This window comes from Anolis sagrei, chromosome 1 (assembly GCF_037176765.1).
Source record: "Anolis sagrei isolate rAnoSag1 chromosome 1, rAnoSag1.mat, whole genome shotgun sequence".
In the NCBI taxonomy this organism is placed as follows: domain Eukaryota; kingdom Metazoa; phylum Chordata; class Lepidosauria; order Squamata; family Dactyloidae; genus Anolis; species Anolis sagrei.
Window position 1 is genome coordinate 302519537 of NC_090021.1, and position 26322 is coordinate 302545858.

At 39.9% G+C, this 26322-nt stretch overlaps 1 protein-coding gene across 1 annotated transcript in view; it reads right to left on the reverse strand.

Annotated features, from left to right (window-relative positions):
- The window catches only part of SLC25A21 (solute carrier family 25 member 21), a 306932-nt gene extending 281167 nt beyond the window's left edge, over nucleotides 1–25765 (reverse strand). Inside the window, exon 1 of the mRNA XM_060759039.2 lies at nucleotides 25536–25765. Coding sequence (XP_060615022.2) covers nucleotides 25536–25602 — 67 coding nt within the window. The 5' untranslated portion in view covers nucleotides 25603–25765. The remainder of the gene's footprint in view (nucleotides 1–25535) is intronic.
- Nucleotides 25766–26322: the final 557 nt, after the last annotated feature.

Consider the following 26322-nt stretch of genomic DNA (forward strand, 5'->3'; position numbering starts at 1 on the left):
TTATTCCGGTGAATGGACTCAATCAACTTGTAATGCTGGAATAACTCAGCAATTTTATATGAAAAGAGCACCTTTGTCAGTCCGGTTCTCAGCGAACGCCTTGACTATGCCTATCTAAATCTCAGCCGAATTGTAATCCAAAATTTCCGGAAGAGACATTTAGTGTGTTGACCTTGTTAATGGGTTATTATTAGCGTTTAGCATAACACCTTGATCCCGATGGTCGAGCCTGACCGAGCCAATGCTTAATGACTGTGAATATATTATTTCTGTATGAATCACCAAAATCATCTTGGGTAATAATTTATAATTTTTCTTTACCTGGTGGGTTGGCCTAGCCTTGCCCCCAGAAACTGTGGACCCCCTGTTGGGTCTTTCAACAATGGATGGTAACTTGTAACCAACCAACTTTTATATATTCTAAAGACCTAATTCTCCAACTATCCATTTATCTTGCGTTTATCTCAACATTCCAGTGACCACTGGCGAAAAACGACACCTATCTTGTGATGTGTGAAGGCTATAGTGGTCAAATAGGCTGTCCGGGCATCACAACTCCGGGACCTAATTGCATTAGTATAGAGCACGTTGGTTAAATAGGTGGTAGCCCTATTATGAGCAAACTTCTTAGGGGAAAAGTTTAATTAGTTCTCAGCTGAACAAAGCTTAACATCGATAGTTAATTTGTGTATGGCGTAGCCATGGACTGGAGTCATAGGGTGACCTATTGACCCGAGCCGCCCCTCAATGGTATACAGCCTTGTTGAACGCCTCTGTCGTAGGAGAGTTGAAGCCCCCCACTGAATAAGTGTAGTAAGGAGTCCCTTGTCACAGGCCAAGTTGAATGAGCGCAGGAAGAGCGCCAGGCCCGGCCTGAGTGGGTGACTCATCTATATGTTACTGGAATTAACATCATCTTGTCCCCCAATGGGGAAGGGTACCACAAGTCTCGATAGCTTGTTATTTTAACATATCCCCAAAGTGAGGGATCACTGTCTCATTTTATTGAAACAGCCCGACGTATCAGAGCCAAGAGTCTCCAAGGACATGAAGTATGCCTTATGATTTGATGTCCCGATATTTGAAAGGAGAATGTGTCAACGCCGGATAATGTTAACATCTGGGTGCTAAAACTGGGAGCCACTGGGGGACTACTTTCAGTGTGCAATATTTTGTAAGTTAAGCATCCAGTTTAATTTTGTGTGCAGCTATAACACCCACTGATTGTAAAGGCAAGCCAATACTACCTGATAACTCTATTGAAACATCCAGGGACATCGACTGTGTCTGGCTCGCTTGGTAGCTAGGACTGTTGGGGCAGGCAAGTGGGTGAGTACTGCAATGCTGAATGCTCCATGGTCAACTGCTGGGCCTCCGAAAGATGTGTTGGGACAAAGTACTGATTAGGCGTCCAGTCAGCATCCGAGACTGCGTTGGCAGCTGTTATCGTTGAGAAAGCCAATGCAGGTAAAGCCGGTGGTGCTGAAGGCTCTGATTTTGGTCACTGGACCTCCGAGGGATGTGATGGTCAAAGTTTGATCGGGTACCCCCTCAGCATCAGGCACTAATGTAAAATTGGAAGAAAAAGGTGGTTTAGGTAAAGGGAGCCCCATTAAGTTGTAGGAATAGTTCAGGCGGTAAATAGTCAATATCCTTTCCAACCCCCTCAATGAAAGCTAGAAAAATGTTGAATCCTGCATCGATGTTCCGTCATCTGACACCGAGCTCCGGGGGTGCTGACTGCATTTTGTCGGCCTTTTATCAACCGGGCCCTGGCCTTCAGTCCTCTCATATTTTGTGGGTAAAATCCTGTAACAACATATCAGTATACAGTTAACGTTATTGTATAAGTATCTGTGGAGCCATGGAACCGTTGTGTCTCGTGATTAAAATCATGCTTGGTTGTTATATAATATATTGCTTATTAAGTTAGATATTGTGATCTGGCCAGTATATATGTAGCTGTTAGGCGAACTATAGTTAGGGTCTTTCTATATAACCTTATCTCTTGCATAGCCGTCTCCTCATTGCCATCAACAGTATAGCCGATTATGTGTTAATTTGGGGAAAACAGTCAAAAACATTATTATTATAATTATTATTATTCCTTATTTTTATTGTAAAGGCCGTTTAACTGAGGAACTCTCCGTCTCGTGAGTACTGGATGGTCTTGTATGGAACTTTTAACCAAGGCTGCATAGCCGTCTTTTGGGTGGACTGGATGGCCCTGAGGGCTCATCAACTCTATAATGATATAATTTGAATTATAATAGCTGATCGATAGATGTGGATTATTATATGACTATATAGCTAGATATGTGCATATCATTATATATATGTATATCCACATATCTTGTGTTGATTAACAATCTTATCGTGACTGGCCAGGTATATAATAACTTTGTTGTTGTTGTTGTTGTTGTTATTATTATTATTATTGTTGTTGTTGTTGTTGTAAACGCCGCATGGAGGTAAAACAGGATGATTATGAAACAGTAATATCCTGTAATTTAGTAGTGGGTTGTTGACAGCATTCGATGGCGAAACAACCTCAATTCAGAAGAAGAGAAGGCTGGAGGGGACATGATAGCCCTGTATAATATATGAGGGGAAGTCACAGGGAAGAGGGAGCAAGCCCTCCGCTGCCCTGAAGACCAGGATGCCATGGAACAATGGCTTCAAACTACTGAAAAGAGATTCAATCTGAACATGAGGAAGAACTCTCTGACTGTGAGAGCTGTTCAACAGTGGAACTCTCTGTCCCTTGGTATGGTGGAGGCTCCTTCTTTGAAAGCCTATAAACAGAGGCTGGATGACCATCTATCAGGGGTGCAGTGAATGTAATATTTTTGGTTTTGGCAGGGGGTTGGACTGGATGCCCCCTGAGGTCTCTCAGAACTCACTGATTCTATAATTGTAAGCCGCAACTTGGCCCCAATTGTCTGTGTAAGGGTCCAAGATGGCCGCCACTCAGTTGGGCCATATGGGCACCAGCCACCCCCAAAATGGCCGCCGGCCATGAGGTAGTGTTAAAATGGCTGACGGCCATGAGGGAGGCCTAGTTTCTGTTTCGTATTATAAGCATAGATATAGATATATCCATGCAAACGCACACACACCTATATAAATACATAGATAGACATATTATATATATACACACACACATAAGCACACCCACACACATATGTATATATACAGTCTCAATGTATATTGAAGGTCAAACTTAAGCCCAATGGAGCTCTGCTGGGGGGGGGGGGGGAGACCCCACAGTCAAGCAAGCAGAAGGTGTGTGAAATGGCTCACCCCCCCCCCCCCGCCCTTCTACCTTTTATCTCAGGAGGGAGAGGAAAATAACAGTGTAAAGGCTAAATCTAATGCCTTTCTCAAAACAAGGGACATTGCTGTGAATGAAAAAATGTAATGTATATAATGCAGGTCAAATTGGGCCCAAACAAAAGCAGGCAGGGGAAATGGGGCCAACGCCACCCCATAACTGACCTGAAAGGCATCTGCCATTATAAGCACTCCCTGAGCATTGTATCCCTAACGGCGCTGAGGAGCGATGGCTTCTCCCACCCTGGGGGCTTGAAAATTGGGGCATGGAGTGCCTCACGAAAGTTATCCCAACAGGCTGCCAGCCAGGGGCTTACCAGCAATGCTAAGCAACCCCAGGCATTAGCGTGCGTGCGCGCGCGCGCTAAGAGCTCCGTGAATGGGCCTCAGGGGGGAAGGAGGCCAAAGGCCTCCCCACACCCACACCCACTAGGCCCCTTACCCTGTATCATGACACAGTCCCATCGTTGTAGAGGCTGGGCATAGAAGCCAAAAGGCTTGCCCAGCAGCCTGGAGAAGAAGACTGTCCTGCAGGGATCCGGACCACTGGGGCAGGAGGCCCAGGCTTAACTGCCCCAGACCTGCACTGTGCATCTGTCCTCCTCGCCGTCAGGCAAAGACTGAGCTGGAGGGAGGCTACTGCCCTCCAGGCTCCGCCCCCAAAGTAGTTCCGGTAGGAACTACTTTGGGCAGTTTCCTTCTCTGGGGTGAGGAGGCAAAGGCCTTTATCTTCTCCAGCTGCTCTTGGATCAGATAAAGGGCATTCTCAGCAGCAGGCAAGTAAGTGTTAAATGCCTGGAACAAAATGTCTGTTGTTTAAATATGCAATGCAATAAGAATTTTGCTCATGTCAGTTCTCATATCCACTGAAACAGTCAGTTGTTTGCTTGTGCTGCTACACAGTAATGAAATAAACTACAATAACATTGTGATGACAAATGTTCCCAGGGTTTGTATGCTTCTGATTATATTGATATTTATCGTTTTCTTTTTAAAGAAAACCATAATAAAAACCATAATGCATGAAAGAAGATATGGAAGGGCATATTGGCAAAACATGTTTAAATCAAGTAACCCTTTGAAACTATGTCAAAAAGGGAGATAGTATAACTAAGACCAGTCTATCAAAATTACAAGTGCTTTAAACAATAGCAAAAAGAGAAATTAGAAGTTGTCAGACATTGTGCAAGGCCAAAAGGTGCGTGGAGAGGGGAAGATTGGGGAAAGTTGGAGAAGCTGCAACCCCTGTACAGTGAGAGGCACAATTAGGCTACAATATCGGCAAATAATGCTTCAGTATATTTATTCATTGGGTTCCTGCATCCATTGTCTAGACTTTGTAAGTTTTGCTGGAACAAATAAGCAGCAGTATACAAACACAACCACACAGGATGTGTTCCGGTACAATTACATCAGAGTACAGAAAATTAACTCTTTGGGGACTTTGACTCCCAGAATTGCTCAGCTAGCATTCTGAATGAATCTAGGACTTAAATCTAAGATTCAGAGAGGTTTCCACTATATGACATGGTGTACTCGGTGTGGTTTTCCCCAAAGTGAATTGGACCTAGGAGCAGGAGGGGGAAAGCACTGCAATAGTAAGAGACATTGATCCAAAGGATAGTGAGCCACTATCCTGCTGAGAATATTTACATTGCATATGAATGCCTATGGACACACCATAATGGTAGATAATTCATTATTTTGTAATGACAGTGTCAACAGAAAAATATTAAGTATTGGCAGAAAAAGCCATAGGGATATTGGTATCTATATTAAAGGTAGAGTGCAGAGATGAAATTCTCGCCATGTTTAAATATGTGAAAGGATGTCATAAGAAACAGAGAGCAGGCATGTTTTCTGCTACCCTAGAGACTATGACTCAGAGCAATGGCTCATATTACAAGAAAGGAGATTCCATCTGAACGTTAGGAAGAACTTCCTGACCACGAGAACTGTTTAACAGAGGAATTCTCTGCTTTGGAGTGTGGTGAAAGCACCTTCTTTGGAGTTTTTCAGACAGAGGCTGGGTGACCATCTGTTGGGGGTGCTTTGATTGTGCTTTTCCTAAATGGCAAGGGGCTGGACTAGATGACTCTTGTGGTTTCTTACAACTTTATTATTCTATTATTTTATGTATCAGTGCAATATATGAGGGGATGGTAGAAAACAGGAGAGAAAATACACAGGATGCTCTGGTAAAATGAAAAATAAAACAGATTTATTGTTTCAAAAAATCCATCTTGGATAGAAAAGAAAGATGAGGCTATTCTCCAATATATATGAAAAAGGGGCCAAAAAAGCTAAGACGACTAGTTTGCCCATCATACCCTTCACCTGGGCTACTATTATCAGCAGTGTCTGAAGCTCTGTAAGTTGCCAGAAGGACCTTTTCAAAGTGACGCTCTATTCCCTTCTGCCAAATTCACAATTTTACTAAGTTACTTCATTTCTTGAACTTAGGCTACATTTTCCTGCAATATTTGTTTTTGTTTAGTTTCCTAGTTTTCTATTTCAGTTACCCATTATTTGGTATTGGATCAATTTCCTTCTAGATGTTCAGGAAGAATATTTCAGTTTCTTCCATATATTCCTATGATGGGAACACGAACCTAAATTACAGTTACATTAATAATTTTTCCCTGGGGCCTTACTGATATTTGATCAGACTTTGTGTCCCTCAATGTATTTGCTACTCTTTCCTCACTTCTCCTTTGGTTTTCATTTCCAGAATAAAACACTGCATAATTATCCAACTGAAAAATGTGTCATTTCTGTCCACTTTTGTTTATTCATGCCATGTATGCCGACATCTATGCATTCATAATCCACAATTTCTGGCTTTCTCTGGTAACATGTTTCTCATGCTATGACCCAATACATATCTAACATGGACTCAGACTTTTCTTTCACCTTTGAATGTGTCAGTAACGTAACTTTCTTTCAACTTGAGTCTAGTTGAGTGTCTTCTGACCTTGGAATCTTATATTCCAACACTATCACATGTTTCATAGAATTGCATTCCCTTTAGTGGACCAATTACGCTGTTTAAAAGTTCTCTTGGATGCATGGGTGCTAGTTGGAAGGGTTTACTCAGCTTCAGCTTATGTTACCAACTACAATGCTTTCTAGAGAATGTGTTTTTGGAGATTCGCCACAGTAATAACTAATTGGGATTGTGAGCAATCTGACTAAACAAAGCACATTTAAAATTCCTTTCTGGAATTCATATGTGATAATGTCTTTATTTCTTCATTATTTACTGTATTTATATACTGCCTTCCTCAACCCTGGGGGGACTCAAGGCAGTTTACAACATACTAATGGCAAAAAAATTCAATGCCAACATACAGTACACAAAGAAATCATAATAACTAATTACTACATGTAACTATGAACTTAAAATATCGCTGTGAACTTGAAATCAATAAAAACCATTAAAATCAATTAAAACTTGATAACTAAGGTAGACAGCTAATGTCATCTGGAAAGGTGACAAGAGGTCAAAAACATAGCTCTAGAAGGTTTCTCCATTTATGTCTTTCGGTGGAAAAGCCCGCCCCTGATCCTTTGACTCTGATGTTTCAAGACAATAAGGGAAATCAGTGCCAAAAGTGGGATGGCTGAGCTGACAAGATATAAATTGGGATGGTGATCAGAACTGACAGTTTCTGGAATAAAATCTGTTATTGTGTTATTATTGGGTTCTAGGATCTTTGTTTAGTTAAACATTTCAGGATGCAGACTATTGTATGATTAAAATAGATCTATAATGTAGGCAGAGGGAAACTATTTTCTGATTAATATTCCTTGAGTTGAAGCCAGCTATGTAGATAAGAATATAACATGAGATACTTTAATAAGAGATAAACTTTTTCTGCAAAATTCTTCATTTCAAAACAGTCATTTTTGCTAATTTGATTTTACGATTCCTTTCTGTCAGCTTATCCAACCATGAAGTCTAATTTTGCTGCACAAAATGTGCAGCATAATTAAAAACCTTAAAGGAAAGTTACATTGTGTTTCTGTAAGAATTACAACTGAGTAGATCCACAATTATGGACGTTTGTTTGAGTGGCAGAAGAGTCACTCAGATTTCATTTTGATCATCTTCTATAGGCCATCTATCTTTTTAAAGTGGAAAGGATAGAAAATGTGGTGGCCTGAAGCAAGTATCAGAACACTAGAATTGAGATTAGTGAAGGATCTGGTTTTGGCCCCATTAGAAGCAATGCTGATTAATAAGAATGATAGTAGTAGTACACCAGAGCTGGAGTTCTCACATACTAGTAGTTTGAGAATCCATTCTCAATACCTGTAAAATGTGGAGAAGGGAAGCCTGGAGTTGCAGTGCCCATGACAATTGTGATGGTATGACTTGGGGAAGTACTCCACTCTGAATCAGCCTCAGGCCAGGCTAAATGGCCTGTGTAGATGCACACTTGATGTCAGTTTTGCCCTATCTAGTCTCTGACAGAGATGTGCCTTGGTTTTGTAACTTTTCTTCCCCAAAGGCTGCCCTTTACAGCATTCCCTAATTGTGACAGTTTGCCTTCAGTCAGGCTTGTTGAGTCCCTCCATACGTCAGAAGTCATTGCTCTATAAGTCTCAATTAACAGCACCTTTGCATAACACAATAACACAATATAAAACTTATTTCCATACATATCATAAACACTTTTGCAGCCCCTCATTTAACCCCAGGTTTAACACAGTATATTGCTTACCTCCTATTCTGAATCAGGTAAGTCATAACAAGAAGAGATCAGAAACCAAAGACAAAGACAAAACACAGAGAAAGAAAAACCCAAAAACCAAAGCCAAACCATAATGCAAAAACTATAAGGAAACTGAGAAAGCTCACTAAGTTTCTAATGATGCTATTTTGGTGAATGAATGTTTAGGCTGGAAGCACACAGGTCATGTGTGCAGAAGATGAGAATGGCTACTGCCACATATTGCATAGTAATAGAAAATTTCCAAGAGATGCACTGTGCAGGTACAGATAATATATTTGTGCATCACAAAGACCACAAAAATACATGAGACCAGCACACTTTAGGGATATGTCAGCATGGGGGTGGACATTTTATTTAGGTCACATACATGGGTACATTGACATTGACATTGCTATATTGTTGCAAACTTGTTTTTTTTCAGAATTCGACAAAGTTGTGCACCACAAGCAAAAAAGAGAAAAATCCCCAAATAAGTTTACTATTGGCGGTGTCCTTTATACACAAATGCCCACAAGGACTGATGACAGGAGCAGACCAGCCAAAACCTTACTCAGACATGTTTTTGTTATTATATTTCCATTGCTCCTTTTTCTTTCCAAGGACCCCAAGGAGGTTACAAATACTGTCCTTCCTCCTCATTTTACCCTCTCAACAACTCTGTGTGGAAGTTAGGTTAAGAATCAGGGACTGGCCCAAAATCAACTAGTGATCTTCATGGCTGTGTGGGGACTTGAACCTGGATTACTTGAGTCCCTGCCCAACACTTTGGCACAACACTGACTGCAAGGAAGGGGCCTCAACTGCACATTCTTCCCTGGACCTCTCAGTGTCTTGTAAAGGTCCTGCGTAAGATGAAACAAGCTGGATAGGAAAACGGTCTCACCTGTTAAGTTTCAGTTCAATATTATTCAGAGCATATCCTGTAGGAACACCTGCAGTCGTAAATAACGTTTCAGCTGCTACAAAAACAACTAGATAGTATAAACTGAACAAAAACATATCGTACATGTGTTATTTCAGGCCCACATACTTCTACAAAAATGCTATAAGTGTCAAAGATTTAGTTGCAAGGTAAAATAAGCAAATTCTGGCAGTAACATAAACTGTTCAAATAATCACTCGAGGCTACACTCTTGTTCCTCCAGTTGATGCCATTGGAAGAGTTTAGCAAATGCCCAACTAAAAACCCATGCCATTTCACAAATACGCACGGCATTAATCATACATATTGTTGGCATTCAAAACATTTCTAAAATATTCAGTCTTTTAGGTTATCTTACTTAGGATCTGACATTGCTTTTGGAGTCATGCTCTCGTTATGTGAAACTTTTAAAAAAGTGATACATTTCAAAGTCACAAGAACATATCCTTCTAATAAAAAGGAACATGTTCTCATTTTTAAAGTTAAGCATTAATATGTACAGTGAGAGTCTACAGCTGTAAGGAATTTTCTTTTCAAAAAACACATTAAATTTATCCCAGAGCACTATGAAATCAAAGTGTGTCAAGCATGATTCACAAAACAGTAAAGCTGGAGTAACCATACTTGGCCCCACTGGAATCAAGGGATACATAATATACATAAACTGTAGCTGGATTCAGTCCTTCAGCCCACTCCTATGCATACTTTTCTATTTCTAAGCAGTATAAGCCAATCACACTAAATCAGAAAAAGTCAAGGCATAGTAAATCCAATAATAGGTGCAAACTGAAATTTACTGAATACGTCAAAACATTCTGCCTGTTTGAAAGTTCTTCTTTGAGGGAAAACCTGATGTTAAAAATGATATCAAGCACACTATGAATATAGAACAGTTTCAGTATCCAGAATTCTGAAATCTAAAATGCTCTCAGTCCCTATGGTAGCTACCTTGATTCTCTACGGGGAGAAAAGCGGGCTAGAAATGAAAATATAAATAAATAAATAAGTACTCTAAAACCAAAGATTTTCTATAGGGGTGGCTGGTTTTTTGACAGTTCAAGAAACACAACCTTTGTTTCAAGCACAAGATTCCTACAAAAAATTTGTGTATAAAATATTCCTTCAGACTATGTGTGTCTTAAAGTGTATGTGAAACATAAATGATTTCATCTCCCACATATCTCACTATGTAAATGCAGGTATTCCAAAATAATTAAAAAAAATCAGAAGTATAGAACACATTTAGTTTCCAACATTTTGGATAAGGGATGTTCAACCTGTGTTTTTATCCATCTTTTCCCTCATTTGCTTGTGAGAAATTACCCAATGATTTACGATGTTCAAATTTCACAATTAATGCACAATTTAGCTGTCTAGAAAATGTGACCCAGTCTCCAAGATGCCATGTTGTCAGAATCATCATGAAATATTAGGCTGAACTGCAGACTACCATGAAAAGGGTGGCATTTCAATAATTTCGCAACCTTTTGAAAAAAGAGATACATGTGATTCTCAAACTCAAAACACAATTGCAGATGCCTTCGTTATGAGATGGAAAGCTGAGAAGATCCAATACAAGGAAGTGTCTAGACAAGTAAGAAACAGATTTGCTGGCATTGAGTTTTCATGGGATGCCAATACACACCTTGCTCTGCTTAGATCGTATCAGGACATTTAGCTTCAGCCAAGCAGTATGTTAAGTCAGCACTTGATAGAAGAAAGTGTGGGATATCTTTTTTTTTATCAAACATAAGTTAGTGTGTTGTTTAAATATATCACAAAGGATATTTATTCATTTGTTTTGTTTTAAAGCTTCATATCCCTTTGTTAGGCTGGATTCAGAAATCCTAACTGTGCATTACTATGTCTAACTTCTGTACTAAGCATACTTTTGAACCAAAAACATTGATTTCTCATTGTGGCATTTGTTCTTAAAACAATATTTAACAATGAATACAATATTTAAACAATATTTAACAATGAATGATAACTGCTTTGTCTATAATAATTCCATGGCTTCTGAAAACTACACCATCCACAGAGTAGACATGAGCATCAGCAGACTTGGGTGAACCTTTAGTTTCTAGAAATATTCACAATGTATTTCTTAAAATAAAAAGAAGAAAACCCTTTGGTGAACTCTGAAATCAGGATAAAAGCTGAGCCTCACAAAATGCAGATTTACTGAGAAAAAAACGGGGAAAGAATGAAGTAAATTAGGATGGGGCACTAAAGAGGAACAAGGCTGAAGTGTTTAGGTTCAACTTGATTAAAAATGATAACCAAACTGATTATGGAGAAGGACATTCACAGCAGTACATGATAATTCACCTGCAGAAGAGAGCAAGGAAAGTCACCATTATAAAGCACTTTTAAAAGGGCTACATACTAACCATAAATAATGTTTAATGTTCTGGTTTCCTTTTGGAGGGTAAAAAAGTCCATCTAAAAAGTAAATGCCTTATAATGTAGGGCTGGGAAATCCTCTCACAATGCTCTCCAATTGTTTTTGTTCTTAAAAGGCAATCAGAAAAAGTAATATGTACACAAAATAGCCATAAACATTCAAATTTGTTATTTCACTTTGCAAGAGGAATGTCGTTATATCACTAACGTCCCCAAAACAAACACTAGGAAAAAATATATACTTTTAACATGTTGTTTCCTGGCTTTGTCATGCAATTGCATCTCCTTCAAATAAATCTTGAATACTACACAAAATAATGACATTCACATTGGGTATCCACAAACAGGATGACAGCCTTACTAGGCAAAATAACAACAACAACAACAACAACAACAACAACAACAACAATACAGAAGAAATATATCAAACCTGAAAATCAAAGCTTTAATGCAAAATAAAATCATGATAACTGCATGAACAGCAGCAAAAGAAAATCTGTGGAGATGTGACTAAATTTAATCAATCTTTTATATTTTTACTGCTTGTTTAAAAACATAAAAAATTGTGAAAAGGCTTAATATAATGTTCTCGTGCCAGAAGTTCGAGTACCTTGATAACAAAGAACATGGACTATTTTAGTCACATCTCTTAAATTATAAATTCTGCAATCCTATGAATCGTTTATAACTCATAATCTATAGTTTTACACTGAATGTTACTCATAACATTCATATGTAAAATTAGCAGCTAATAAAAATGCTAAAGCCCATTTTAACATGAAATCTGTTCATGTTTAAATCCTGTTTATTAGCAAAAGCTTGAAGTACAACCCATATAGTTCTATTAGGCAGCAGCAAAGGAGAATACAAACTGTTTTTGAGACAGGTACAGAGCTGGGGAATTCATAGCCTTAGACATATTCACTGTCTGTGAATAGAAGCCTCTCTTCAAAATTACGTAACAAAACAATACATATGTTTAAAACGTGTTTACATTAACACATAACATTTGCAAACTGGAAAAAAAATCTGAGAGTAACTAGTGTCAGGCATTGATATCTAACATAGAAAAACACAAGATGTCGAATTCTTATCCCTAAGTGAAGAAGCTTAATTTGACAAAATAGATAAAATGTAGCCAATGAACCTTATGTGGTCCATCAGCACTCTTTATGTGCCTCCCTTGGTTGAAAAATGACCCCAATTCCTCCCAAATACTTCTTAGAGAAAGTAAGGAGACCATTGTTGCACTAGAGCCCTGAAAAGACCTTTACACCACAAACCACACTCTGTCCAGGTAATCCAGTAAGTAAAAGTTTGTTAAGAGAAGAGTATATAAAAATAAGCAAATCTAAAAAAGAGAATCAAAGTTGAAAACGTTATTTCCAAGATAGCCAAGATTACAAAATCTTTTGAAATACAGTCTCAAGAGTCAATCCACAAGAGTCAATCCACAGATAAACATGATAGCATGACTCCAAGGCAGGCAACCTATACCACACATGAAACTAGAAACAGGAACAAACTTAGAAATTTGAATACATGAATCCAAAAACATAGGACCAGGAACCAAGAGCTGTTCACCTGAATACAATGTTGCTCTCATAAAAGATTGTACCAGAAGAAAACCACTTAAAAGGCTTTAATCCCTCCCATGACATCATTCCTCATACACCTGCTTTTCCTCTATCTCTAAGCCGCTGAGAAAAGTGAATCTGTCTCTGTTGTATGCTCTGCCTCTGAAGTTCCAAGCACCTTGATCTGGACAAACATTTGTCTCCCACATTTCTCTCAGCCTGCACTTTTGGCAGATTCTCATGAGAACTGATATCACTTTCTCCAGTCTCATGGTAATTGTCAGGAGATTCCAAAATAACTGTCTCCAGACCACTTCTATCCTCCTCTGGGTCCTCTGAATCTATCCCAACATTCCCTTCCTCATCTTCTGAGCACTCAAAATCTGACCAGGCTACAACACACATTGCCTGTGTATTTGGACCAAACAGGAAATTTTAGACCCTGGATAATCTAAAAAACAAAAAAACAAAACAAGAATTGAACCCAAAGTGACTTCCTAAAATTGCATGAGGTAGTGAAAATCCACAGTTTAAGAAGCAGCGTCCTGGAGTAGAAGGGTATTGAGACCAAGATTTTGCTATGCTTATGAAGAGGTGGAGGTCTCTCATACATAGGGTCATCATAAATAAATGTTTGACCAATTGACATCAAAACAATCCTCCGTGGTTTTGGGAGGGAGGCAAAGCATTCTGCCCAACCCCTGCCCAACCCCTGTCACTCATTTTAAGGATTTCAGACATTGCTTTATTTTATTTTTTCTATTAAAATAGTCACACCTGTATTAATATCTCGGGTGGCTTGCAATATCGCTATATTGGTAGAAAGGTGGGATAAATACTAAGTAAATAAGAAAAAATTGCATCAAAACAGGCCAAACAGGCTAAAAACAATAAAGACATTAAGGATTTGGTTCTACCCAGGGCAGATGTGGGCAATTCATGGCCCTCCAGATGTGACTGAGTTCTAATGCACATGTATCCTCAACAGAGGGTATGTTGGCTGGGGCTGATGGGAGCTGCAGAACATCAGGCTTGGAGTACTGCCCTATGAATTCTCCTAGGTGATGGCATTGAATTCTCAAACTCAGTTGGCTGTTCATTAAGATATATTGCTAAAAATATAATCCAGAGAGGGTGAAATGTTCACAGTCAACCCTGTAATGCCTGTGTGTGTGATGCTTGAGTGTGATCAGATACCAGGTGATTACACTGACAATCTGGTAATTCTGTCAGAACAAGATACAGAAAAAAGTTTCTGTGTCAGGTGAGGACCAAAATTTAGGCTTAAAGCTCCCTCAGAGTTAGATCCTTGGCTTATCGTGGATATAAGGCAAGAGTAAGCCTATTTTCTGTTTCAACGTCCCTACAGGGATTGCTCGGTGTTCTAAAAGACCCCAGCCCAAAACCAACACCATCAGTGACTTTCTGGTTTGAAATGCAAGTGTGGGTGGTCTGAAGGTGCCAGGAACCTTAAAAATAATCTCATGGGACCCCAGGATTTCACTTTACCCATCCTCATATAGTGCTGTGAAAACAGCAGTTTAAGTTAAAATGCAGAGCCAAAAAATCAATGTCTCCCAAGTTATTTTTTCGAGGCGCTGTAGTGCAGAACAATGTTAATAGGGGAAAGCTTGTCTTGTCTCTCTGCTGTCTCTTAAGTATTCATATCAATTTCAGTGAGGGGGAAGGCAGTCTTGCCCCCTCATTTTCAGGACATTACCACAAAACCAGAAAACAGTGCAGCATTTTCTGGTCAGTTTAACAATTTTAAATTCACATGCTACCTGTTATGTGCTATTCCTAACCTCAGGACTCACCACTGACATACAGTATCGTATTTCATTGAATTTCTTGAAAAGGTTGAATACTAATGTACCTGCTGTACTGTTTTACTAATACTATTACAATAACTTCTAGATCAAGCTAGGAATATAGCCTACTCTCAAAATTAAGAATTACTTTTATGACAACTGTAGCATAATAGCTAAAATGACTATATTCCAGTTCCTATATTATATTAGTTATAACTACCATTTATTTATTTATTTATTATTTCGTTTTTAACAAAACTGACTACTGCAGGCAAAAAGGACATTTCAATTTTAGATTTCAATTTTTTAATGCAAATTTCAGGACAAGTTTCCAGCATGACAACTACTGTTAACTATCGTTTTAATAGTAGTTGTCCTGTAAATTGAACTAGCCCCCGGTGGCGCAGTGGGTTAAAGCACTGAGCTGCTGAGCTTGTTGATCGAAAGGTCGCAGGTTCAATCCCGGGGAGCGGCGTGAGCTTCCGCTGTCAGCCCTAGCTTCTGCCAACCTAGCAGTTCGAAAACATGCAAATGTGAGTAGATCAATAGGTACCGCTCCGGCGGGAAGGTAACGGCGCTCCATGCAGTCATGCCGGCCACATGACCTTGGAGGTGTCTACGGACAACGCTGGCTCTTTGGCTTAGAAATGGAGATGAGCACCACACCCCAGAGTCAGACATGACTGGACTTAATGTCAGGGGACTACCTTTACCTTTAAAGTCTAAGTTTTGAGTTAACTTTGAAATTTGCTAATGAAAAAGGGGCAACATAACTACATGTTAAAACTATAATGATTAAATTAATTTCTCCAGATTGGAGGGTTTTTTTCATGTCAGGAGTGACTTGAGAAACTTCAAGTAGCTTCTGGTGTGAGAGAATTGGCCATCTGCAAGGACATTGCCCAGGAGACACCCAGATATTTTGATGTTTGGCCAGGTGACAGGGGGAACTCATCCACGCTCTCCCAAGATTCAAAATTCTCACCTATCTGTCTTCAGTCCTGCCGGCACAAGAGTTTAACCCACTGCACCACCAGGGGCTTCTCAGATCAAAGATATTAATTAATTAAATTTTAAAAACAGATTGAAGATATTAAGTAATTAAATGAATCACGGTGCTTAAAAAAACCCATGTTTGCAAAATAACTTTTTTGGCTTATGTCTAAACTTTAATTCACTTAGATTTTTTGCAAAATATATATTTTTATTTTTATTTTCCCTTTTCCCTTCCTTCTTTCCTTTCCTAAGTTTAGGATTCAGCAACTGAATGGTTTAGGCCATAATTGGAAGGGAAGAATTCCCTTTCCATCCATATAGTCATCTCAAGTTCTCTCCAAAAATGTCCTTGGTCTCAGGAAACTGAATGTTCTGGGAATTCTGCTAAAATAAATGAAAAGAATATTTCCCCATTACTAAGGATTTCAGCCCCATATCAGGCCTGTAGCAAGGGGGGGGGGGTTAGGGCTTCAACCCCCCCCCCCAAATTTTTCAGGTTAAAAAAATAAACCTGGTTTACTCATGAATTTTAAATGGTTAACCAAATCCCCATGCTAAGTCTATGAGACGCAAAAAATTAAGAGTCCCTCCAGAACTGCAAGCACTATCTCAAGCAAATATTGACAATTTATTCACACTGTCATTACTTGCAGCAAGAGCTGATGTAGGGAGTGTTGAATGCTGTCATTAAGGAGGCCAGACTTGGTGGAGGTGGTTGACAGCGGCGGAGCTGCAGACTATTGAAGGCTGCTCTGCCCCCTGCTGTGCTCTTTGCTGCAGCGTGAGCTAAGAGGCAGGTTTCAACTCCATCCCCCCCCCCGAAATTTTCAACCCCCCCCCCCCAAAATTTTCAACCCTCCCCAAAAAAAATTTCTGGCTACGGCCCTGCCCCATATAGTCCATGAAATCCAACATTGTCCACATACGTGACTGAGATCGTAACCCCTTTGCTTTTCAATGGTTTAATGTATACAAACATTCTTTGATACACAAAAAATATTTAAAATATTATATACACCATATATACTCGAGTATAAGCCAACCCAAATATAAGCCAGGGCACCTAATTTTACCACAGAAAATTGGGAAAATTGACTCAAGTATAAGCCATGGGTGGGAAATGCAGCAGCCACTGGTAAATTTCAAAATAAAAATAAATGCCAATAAAATTACATTAATTGAGGCCAGTAGGTTAAATGTTTCTGAATATTTACATAAAACTGTAATTTAAGATAAGACTATCCAACTCTGATTAAACCGTTATTCTAACCTTTTTCAATGTTAATGTGCTTACATATCCTTCCAAGAGTAAAATAATAAATGTAATAAAAATAATAACAATAGAGTAAAATAATGGTAATGATAGAGTAAAATAATAAATATAATAATACATAGAGTAAAATAATAAATGTAATAAAAATAATAATAATTACAGAATAAAATGATAAATAACTTTGACTCAAGTGTAAGCCGGCAAAAAGGGGGGCACTTTTTCAGCCTTAAAAAGGACTGAAAAACTCGGCTTATACTCAAGTATATACGATAATTATCTTCAGGCTTTGTGTATAAGGGTATATGAAACATAAATGAGTTTCATATTTAGACTTGAGTTTCACCTCCAAGATATTTCATTATGTACATGTATTCCAGAATCCAATAAATAAATAAATAAATAATCTCTTGACACAAGCATTTCAGATAATGGATACTGAACCTGCAACATAAAATAAATTTTAAATTAACTGAGCTGTAAAAAAAAAAGCTCATCATATGTAAACCTTTTTATTTCATTAACCATTAATGTGTTTAACCCTTTTTCACTAATTTCCTTGCCTGTTGCCCTGCTATTTAAACATAAGTTACAGAACCTCTTTGGATATGAAGAGTCTTAGTGAAATCAACTGTACTTCAACATGATCGCAGGAGTGTTATCTTTGTTCAGAGAAGTAAAAGATACAAAATTTATCAGAGAACTGAAATATAAATTGTTTATTGTCAGTGCTAGGAAAACCTTACTGAAACTTTTTACCAATGAATGGGTTGAAGGGAGAAGGAGAAAAGTTTATATGACATGGCAAATTTGCATTCAAATTCAAGTAACTTCAAAAATCTGTTTCTCATTTAACCTTTCAGCCAGAAACATTATTTTCATATGTAAACAACTGTTGCATAACCAGAACTTTTCTAAAATATAGATTCTTGCAGTACAAAAGGTCTACAAAATGTTGCAAATGCTATTTAACAAAGTGCCATGTTGCAAATATAAATCATTGATTAGTTTCTGCACTCCAACAGTCTCACTTATAAGGAAAGATTTTCAGGAAAATTTAATCTGGTGTCCAAATATAACATTACATTAAACATGAGGTCATCTAAACATCTGTCTCCAATATATCCATAGGGATTTAAATCAAAAGTCTGCTAAACATGTACAATCATTTAGAAAATAAATAACAGAACAAATTTAGTCTTGATTATGATTATCATGCATTTTAAGAGGAAACATTTATTCTAATAAGAAAAGTCTGAATTTAAAGTTTATTGACATTAAACTAAAATAGTTTCATACCGAGAATATGACATTAATTTAGATTTACCCTTACTTTGAATAATATCCACTGTTTGATACTCGAGGAACAATCTGTTCCTGAACCATTTTAATATGTGGGAAGAGGGCTGTATTAATGTTATATAATGGTGAACTGAAGAACAAGATGCCAGCCCCATATTTCATGGTGGCGGCCAGATTTAAGAAAGGGTAAGGATGCCTCTGTGAGTGCATCTGAACAGTAGAATGAACACAGTTTGACACCACTTTAACTGCCATGGCTCAGTGCTAGGGAATAAGAGTTCTAGTTGTGCAAGGTTTTCAGCCTTCTATGTCAAATAGCACTGGTTTCTCACCAAACTACAACTCCCATGTTTCCATAGCATTGAGACACGGTAATTCATGTGGTGTCAAACTGCATTCATAATGCAGAGTAGATGCACTGTGTTGAAAGTACCAATAGATCCCCAAACAAAGGGATTCAGGGACAACGTGGAAATCTGTTTTTATCCACCTCATTTCTACATGAAGTTGAAGGTTTTTATCTCTTAGCTAATGAGCATGAACCTGGCATAGGTATTTCTCTTCATTGATTTCAAAACGCAGGGTACTTTCTAAATCCAAGAAGCTCTAGAACAGTTGTTCTCAACTTGTGGTTCCACAGGTGTTTGGGCCTACAACTCTCAGAAATCCCAGCCAGTTTACCAACTGTTAGGATTTGTGGGAGTTGAAGACCTAAACATCTGGAGACCCACAGGTTGAGAACCACTGCTCTAGAAGGAAGGTTAGCAGCCCCATGCCCCAGCTTCCTCTCACTTTACCACACTCACTTTTGAATTACCAGCTTTGAGCAAAGCCAGCTTCATTGTGCTAGGGCTTTGTGGCAAATGTGCCCTTCTACTCCATTTTAGGACTTGTCTTTTGATTAGTAAAAGTTTAACATTTCAAATACTGTAATAATTGTTCAGACCTCACAACCTCTGAGGATGCTTGCCATAGATACAGGTGAAACATCAGGAGAGAATGCCTCTACAACATGGCCATATAGCCCAAAAAACTTGCAACAACCCTGTAATTATTGTTTTCCTTTACTCAGTTCTGTAGCATCTAGTATCCATTCACACTAGAAAGCACTCTTATTCCACTTTAACTGCCATGGTTCCATCCTATGGAATCATTACTTTGGCAGTCTAGGGGGCAGCATTTAAAATTGGCAAAAGTATAATAGCTGGGACCCTATGCATAGCTAGAACCTGTACGCTGGTTGCGCAACACGCGTCAAAATTAATGAAGGGAAGTCCGCTTGGACTACTCCCAGCTGCTGGGGCTGCTTTCTCTGAAGGGCGGAAAGTATTCTGGCAGCCGGGGAAGGTTTTTACAAGGCCCTAGTGTAAAAAGAGCGGCAGGAATGGGATCCCTCCCTTCCCCTCTTCTTCTGCTTTCCCCTGCCCGCTTTCTGACAGAGGAGGAACCGGGGCTCCAGGAGGGCGGGATATGTGAGCTGTACACTCCCGCCTCCTCCCTCCCTCACAGCTGTGTCTCTCACGCGCTGCACTGTCTCACGCATGTGTTCCCTTCATGAATTCTGACCCGCAGTGCGCAACCAGCATAGGGTCCCAGCTATCATACTTTTGCCTTAGAATTCTCAGCTAATGCCTCCCCAAACTACAAATCCCAAAATTCCCATAGAATGAATCCATGGCAATTAAAGTGGAAGAACAGTAGTTTAATTTTCTAATATGGATGACCTCCAGTTCAACCATGCTTATTTTTTCTTGCCAAACATTATTGAGGCATAAAATATTTTTAAAAACATGACACACTTTCAGCTGCACCAATAGCCCCATCTCACCATTCTTCTCTCTTCCACTAGGGCTTCTTAAATTTTTCCATTTGGGACCCTGGAGTACATAGGTATATAAGATAAATGTAAAAACCAAACATTTGCTGGTAATAAAACAGCATTTGGAAGGCTTGACAAACAGGCTGGTTTTCTTTCTTATGAATTATAGCTGAAGCATCTTCTTCATAGTCCATGGTAAACACTGCCCAGCAGATTTGTGTTACTGTCTAGGTGGTATTCAGAAACCTTTTATGATTGTCAAATTTTTCATGACCCCCAACACTGAGCTAAGGGGACCCCATTTGGTGTCAGTACCCACAGTTTATGAACCAGTGATTTAGAACAGAGGTGAGCAAATGTAGTTCACCAGATGTGCATCGCATAACAGTGTTTACAATAATCCTTCACCATTGTCTATGCTAGCTAGGTGTATGAGTGTAGGGGTGTGTGTGTGTGCATCTCCATACCATTCAGTTGCTTGTCAACCTATAGCAATCTCATTAATTTCATAGAATTTTCTTATGCAAGAAATACTCAGAGGTGGGTTTACCAGTTCCTTCCTCTGAAATATAGCCTAGTATTTGTTGGTAATCTTCTATCCAAGTACTAACCCTGCTTAGCCTCCAAAATCAGATGGGGTCTAGTATCTTTAGGCTGTTTAGGTATTTTAGATATGTATTATTCCCACTACTTTCATTATCAGACAATTATAGGGATTAGAGAGCAAGATAGCCTTCTCAAGGATGGTAGTGATCATACTGTGCTAAAATATCACTCTGGACACAACCAGTTTCATCTGATTTTGAGAGCTAAGCAAGTTCAGATCTGGTTAGTGCATTGCTCCCAGTGATCGGAGGTTCGAATCTGGGGAGAGTGCGGATGAGCTCCCTCTGTCAGCTCCAGCTCCCCATGCGAGGACATAAGAGAAGCATCCCACAAGGATGGTAAAACATCAAAAAAGTGCCTGGATTGGGGATCAGCAGAAAATACAAGGAATATGCCTATGGGGCAAGGGAGGAAAATGCAACAGCATCTGGGAAGAAGTAGATTGCCACCTCTGCTTACTTGATTTAGGAAAGAAATAAAAATACCTCTCCATCCAAAACTGGGAAACCTTCTGTGGGACCTTCCTCCTGTCCCAACAGTTAAGGATGTTGTCAGTGCAGTGGTACAGACAGAAACAGGCTCTGTCTGTCTGTGGAAATGCTTTGGACACTCAAAGACCCATCAGGGTTGGATGGCTCATTTTTCAAGACAAAACAAAGTTTATTGTATATTTCTACTCACTAGATACATCTGTTAGGAACTTTTTAGAGGATGAAAGAAAAGTTTTTCCATCCAAGCTTTGGCATCATCAAATCTGTGAGGATTTTACTCATAAGTTATTGTGGCTGAGTGACAACACTAATGTCTTCATTTTATTTCATACTGTTTTATTGAAATTGTTTGTTTTCAATTATTGTTGTGCTCTGCTTTGTAGTAATATATTTGCAGAACAGTGGAATATAAATGTTCCAAATAAAGTTAATAAACAACCATAGCCTTCTCTCCGTGAAGATATCAGGTTCCCTCTCATGTCTCATTTTCACTATGACACTCTTTAAAAAAATATTCTAAGTTAAATAAACCTGATATTCACCTGTAAAAGCACTCTTTAAAAAAAAAAAAAAGGTTGTTCATTTCCTAATTTTTTAAATTAAATTTTAATGCATCATTACACTGCCATCCAGTGGCCAACCTAGAGTATATATGTAAAAAGTAAAAAAGTTTGTGTTGCTATATTCTGGTGTGCAATAAGCCTGTTCCTTTAATCTAGTGGTTCTCAAACTGTGGGTACCCAGATGTTTTGGCCTTCAATTCCCAGAAATTCCAGCAGCTGGTAAACTGGCTGGGAATTTTGGGAGTTGTAGGCCAAAACACCTGGGGACCCACAGGTTGAGAACCACTGCTTTAATCAATCATGCATGGTCTTGTGCATAACTATTGACAAGTAAGTCTAATAAAGGCATCAAACTGCTGCAATTATATGCCATATATTCCGAATGCTAACAAAATGTGTTCAATTGCATTCATTCTCGAGAATCCCATCCACTATTCTCAGGCTAAAGGTAAAAGTTTTCCCCTGACATTAAGTCCAGTCATATCTGACTCTGGGTGCCGAAAAGCCGGCATTGTCCGTAGACACCTCCAAGGTCATGTGACGGCATGACTGCATGGAGCGCCAGCTACAGGCTACAGCAAGTAAAACTAATGCTGCTGAAATCAAGGACATCGTGGAAGGAAGGCTTTCTAGAGAGGGTAGCCTCTCTAGAATCTTCTCTTCAGTGGTATATAACCACATGTACTTATGCAAAGCAATTTGGTTTTCAGTTGTTAGACTGATAACCTAGTTGTCTCTGAACTGTTAGGAACAGAGATTATACCAATGCACAAAACAGCAGAGTTTCAGAAGTGTTTTGCAGTTGCCTAAAATACATCCACTCTCCCATAAAATATCTTGTTTCTATATCATTCTCTCAAGAGACAAAAATAAAATAGACTTCATTAAAAGTAACATTTTTGGTTTACTCAAAACCTTAATGTATTTAGCATACAGGTACATAACTTGTTAATCCAGTTACAGATGGATTTGAGGTGAGTTCTCCGTGCAGATAACACAGGGCATCTTTCTTACAATCAACATGAGTTTGCTCTTAGCAGTCCAAAAGCTAATGGAGTCTGTCTCTAAAATGGAGTCTGAGCTCTGAGCAGTCCCAGATCTGATCATGTGATCTGCAGCCCCTCCCACAACCTCAAGAAACATAAAGGGAAAGCTGCATACCAAAACATATGTATACAGTACAGTAAGTAAACAGAACCATATACAAAACAAATTACTAGTAGAGGCTTGAAGAAGGTTGCTATTTCCAACATGTCCAACTCTAGGATTATAGGATTTTATATCCAGGAAAGCTCATGTAGACATAATTCAAACTTGAACATGTCCAGGTAAAGCCATATCATGGCCTTCAGAAACAAGCATTTTATTTGAGCCAACATGACCAAGGAAATCACACCCCTCCTTTGAAGGCTGCCATCTGATACACACATACCTGCAAATACAGCGGACCCTTGGTATCTCCTGGGGTTTGATTCCAGGACACACACACACACCCAATACCAAAATCCATGGATGTCAAAATTGCATGATATACAATGCCATACTAAATGGGATCTCTTTTATAAGATGGGAAAATCAAGGTTTGCTTTTTAGATTGTTATTATTATTTCTAATAATAGAAACACAAGATGAGTCCACAACAGACAAGATCACTCTGCTGGCTGTTGTATTGGATCACAGTTCGGACACTTCCCAAGTGTTGTTGTTGTTATTATTATTATTATTATTATTATTATTATTTTGCAACCACCCTAGATGGTTAACAAAAACAATAGCAACAACAGCAGCAGTAACTTTATTTGTAGATTGCCCTATCTTTCCAAAGGGACTCAGGGCGGTTTCCAATCAATGGAAATGAAAGACCACCCTATTGTATTTACACCGTAGAATTAATGTGGTTTGACACCACTTCAACTGCCATGGCTCATCACTATGGAATCATAAGATTTGTAGTGAGGCACCAGGATTCTTGGGCAGTCAGGGCCTTGTGAAACTACCATGATTCCATAGCATTGAGTAGTTAAATGTGGTGTCAAAACTGCATTAATTCTACAATCTAGACGCACTCTAAGGCTTTCAGGGGTTGGAGGGGGAGTTGATGTGGATTCCCTGAAGCCTCAGCCGCTTTGGGCAATGATCAGGGATTCTAGGACTTGAAGTCCATAATTCCTGAAAACCAGTGTTTGGGAAATTATGCGTGATTGAGTTTGATACAACATTGGATGCCACGGCTCAATGGCCCCTTCTACACTGCCATATAAACACCAGATTATCTGCTTTAAACTATACGGCAGTGTAGATTCATTTAACCCAGATCACAACCAGACACAGTGAAGACATCTGCCCTTGCACTATGCATCTCTGCTGCTGAGTATGCATGCTCAGTGTGGAACACATCTCACCACGCTAAAACAGTGGATGTGGCTCTTAATGAGACATGCCGCATTATCACGGGTGTCTGCACTCTACACCACTGGAGAAATTACACTGTCTAGCCGGTATTGCACCACCTGACATCCGCTGGGAAGTAGCAGCCAATAATGAAAGGACCAAGGCAGAGACATCTCCAGCCCATCCCTTGTTTGGGTATCAGCCAGCACATCAACAACTTAAATCAATAAATAGTTTTCTAAGATCTACAGAGACACTCGCTGGAACACCCCAGCAAGCGAGAGTCCAAAAGTGGCAGGCTCAAACCGAGAACCTCAACCGATAACTGATACCAAATGGGAGACTCCCCCCTGGGCACACAGAAAGCTGGGCAACTTTGAAGGCGCTGAACAGACTGTGCTCTGGCACCACAAGATGCAGAGCCAATCTTCAGAAATGGGGCTACAAAGTGGAATCCACAACATGCGAGTGTGGAGAAGAGCAAACCACTGACCACCTGCTGCAATGCAACCTGAGCCCTGCTACATGCACAATGGAGGACCTTCTTGCAGCAACACCAGAAGTACTCCAAGTGGCCAGATACTGGTCAAGGGACATTTAATCAACAACCAAGCTTGCAAACTTTGTGCTTTGTCTGTCTGTCTGTTTGTTTGTTTGCTTGCTTGCTTGCTTTGTTAAAAATGTAATACAAATGTCTGGTTGCTTCTGACACGATAAATAAAATAACCCAGATCAAGGCAGATATCCACCTTGATAATCTAGATTATATGGCAGTGTAGAAGAAACCAATGTATGGAACCCTGAAATATGTAATTTGATGTAGAAACAGCACTCTTTTGGCAGAGTAAGCGAAAGACCTTGCAGAATGGGGGGGGGGGGGATCCGATCATTTCATAGCGTTGAGCCACAGGGAGTTGAAAATGATGGATTGAGTCCACTGTGTAAAGCAGGCATGGGTAAACTTTGGCCCTCCAGGTGTTTTGAACTCCAACTCCCACAATTCCTAGCACCTACTAACTGCTAGGAATTGTGGGAGTTGAAGTCCGAAACACCTGGAGGGCCAAATGCCTGGTGCAGAGGAGGCGCGCGCTTGCCTTGCCCACGAAAGGAGGAGCCTCCAGACCCAGGACGCAAAAAAACCAGGAAGAGACTCTTGGAAGAGAAGTGGGCGGGCTTCCCACGAGAGATGAGGGAGGAAGGAGGCTGGACTCCGCGTTGGAGTGACCCAGAGAAGAGAGGAACTTGAGCCTGGCTTCCAATCAGCAGCAGCAGGAGGAGGAAGAGAATGGGGCGCCAGGGTCTGACTCACCCGCCGAGCCGCCGGCCAGGATCTGGTGGGACGCCTCGTGCCAAAAACCGCGCGGGGTTCCTGCCATGATGATCCACTCGCGCAGGGAAAAGAGCCGCCCAGGGGGAAGCAGGAGGAGGAGGAGGAGGAAGAAGAAGAAGAGTCACTTCAGAGGCGGGGGGCGCCTCCTTCCAGTGGGCGAGGAAGGAGGGAGAGCAGGCGGGGCGAGAAGGGGCGGGCAAAGCCGGGCGCAAGGCAAGGAGTTCATTGACACCAGGCAGGGGCAAACTTTGGCCCTCCAGGGGTTTTGGACTTCAACTCCCACAAAACCTAACAACCTACTGGCTGTTAGGAATTGTGGGAGTTGAAGTCCAAAACCCCTGGAGGGCCAAAGTATGCCTATTCCTGCTGTAAAATGTAGGTATCCACTTTAACTGTCATGGCTGCATGGTGTAGAATGGTGGGAGTTATAGTATTGCAAAATCTGTAGCCTGTGGAATGGTGGGAGTTATAGTTTTGCAAAGTCTGTAGCCTGCGGAATGGTGGGAGTTATAGTTTTACAAAGTTTGTAGCCTTCTCTGCCAGAGTGTGGGTGCCCCACCAAACTATATATTCTAGGATTGCATAGCATGTAGCGAACCACCATGAGGGGCTTCAGCCCCCCCCCCCTCGAAATTCTCATGGTGGTTCGCGAAAAGGCCTTACTGGTGCATTATTTAAACTGTTATGTTTATTCATATCATGATCTGATCACCATACTCAATATATCCCATATGCATGGGGGCAGGCCCGTAGCCAGGATTTTTAT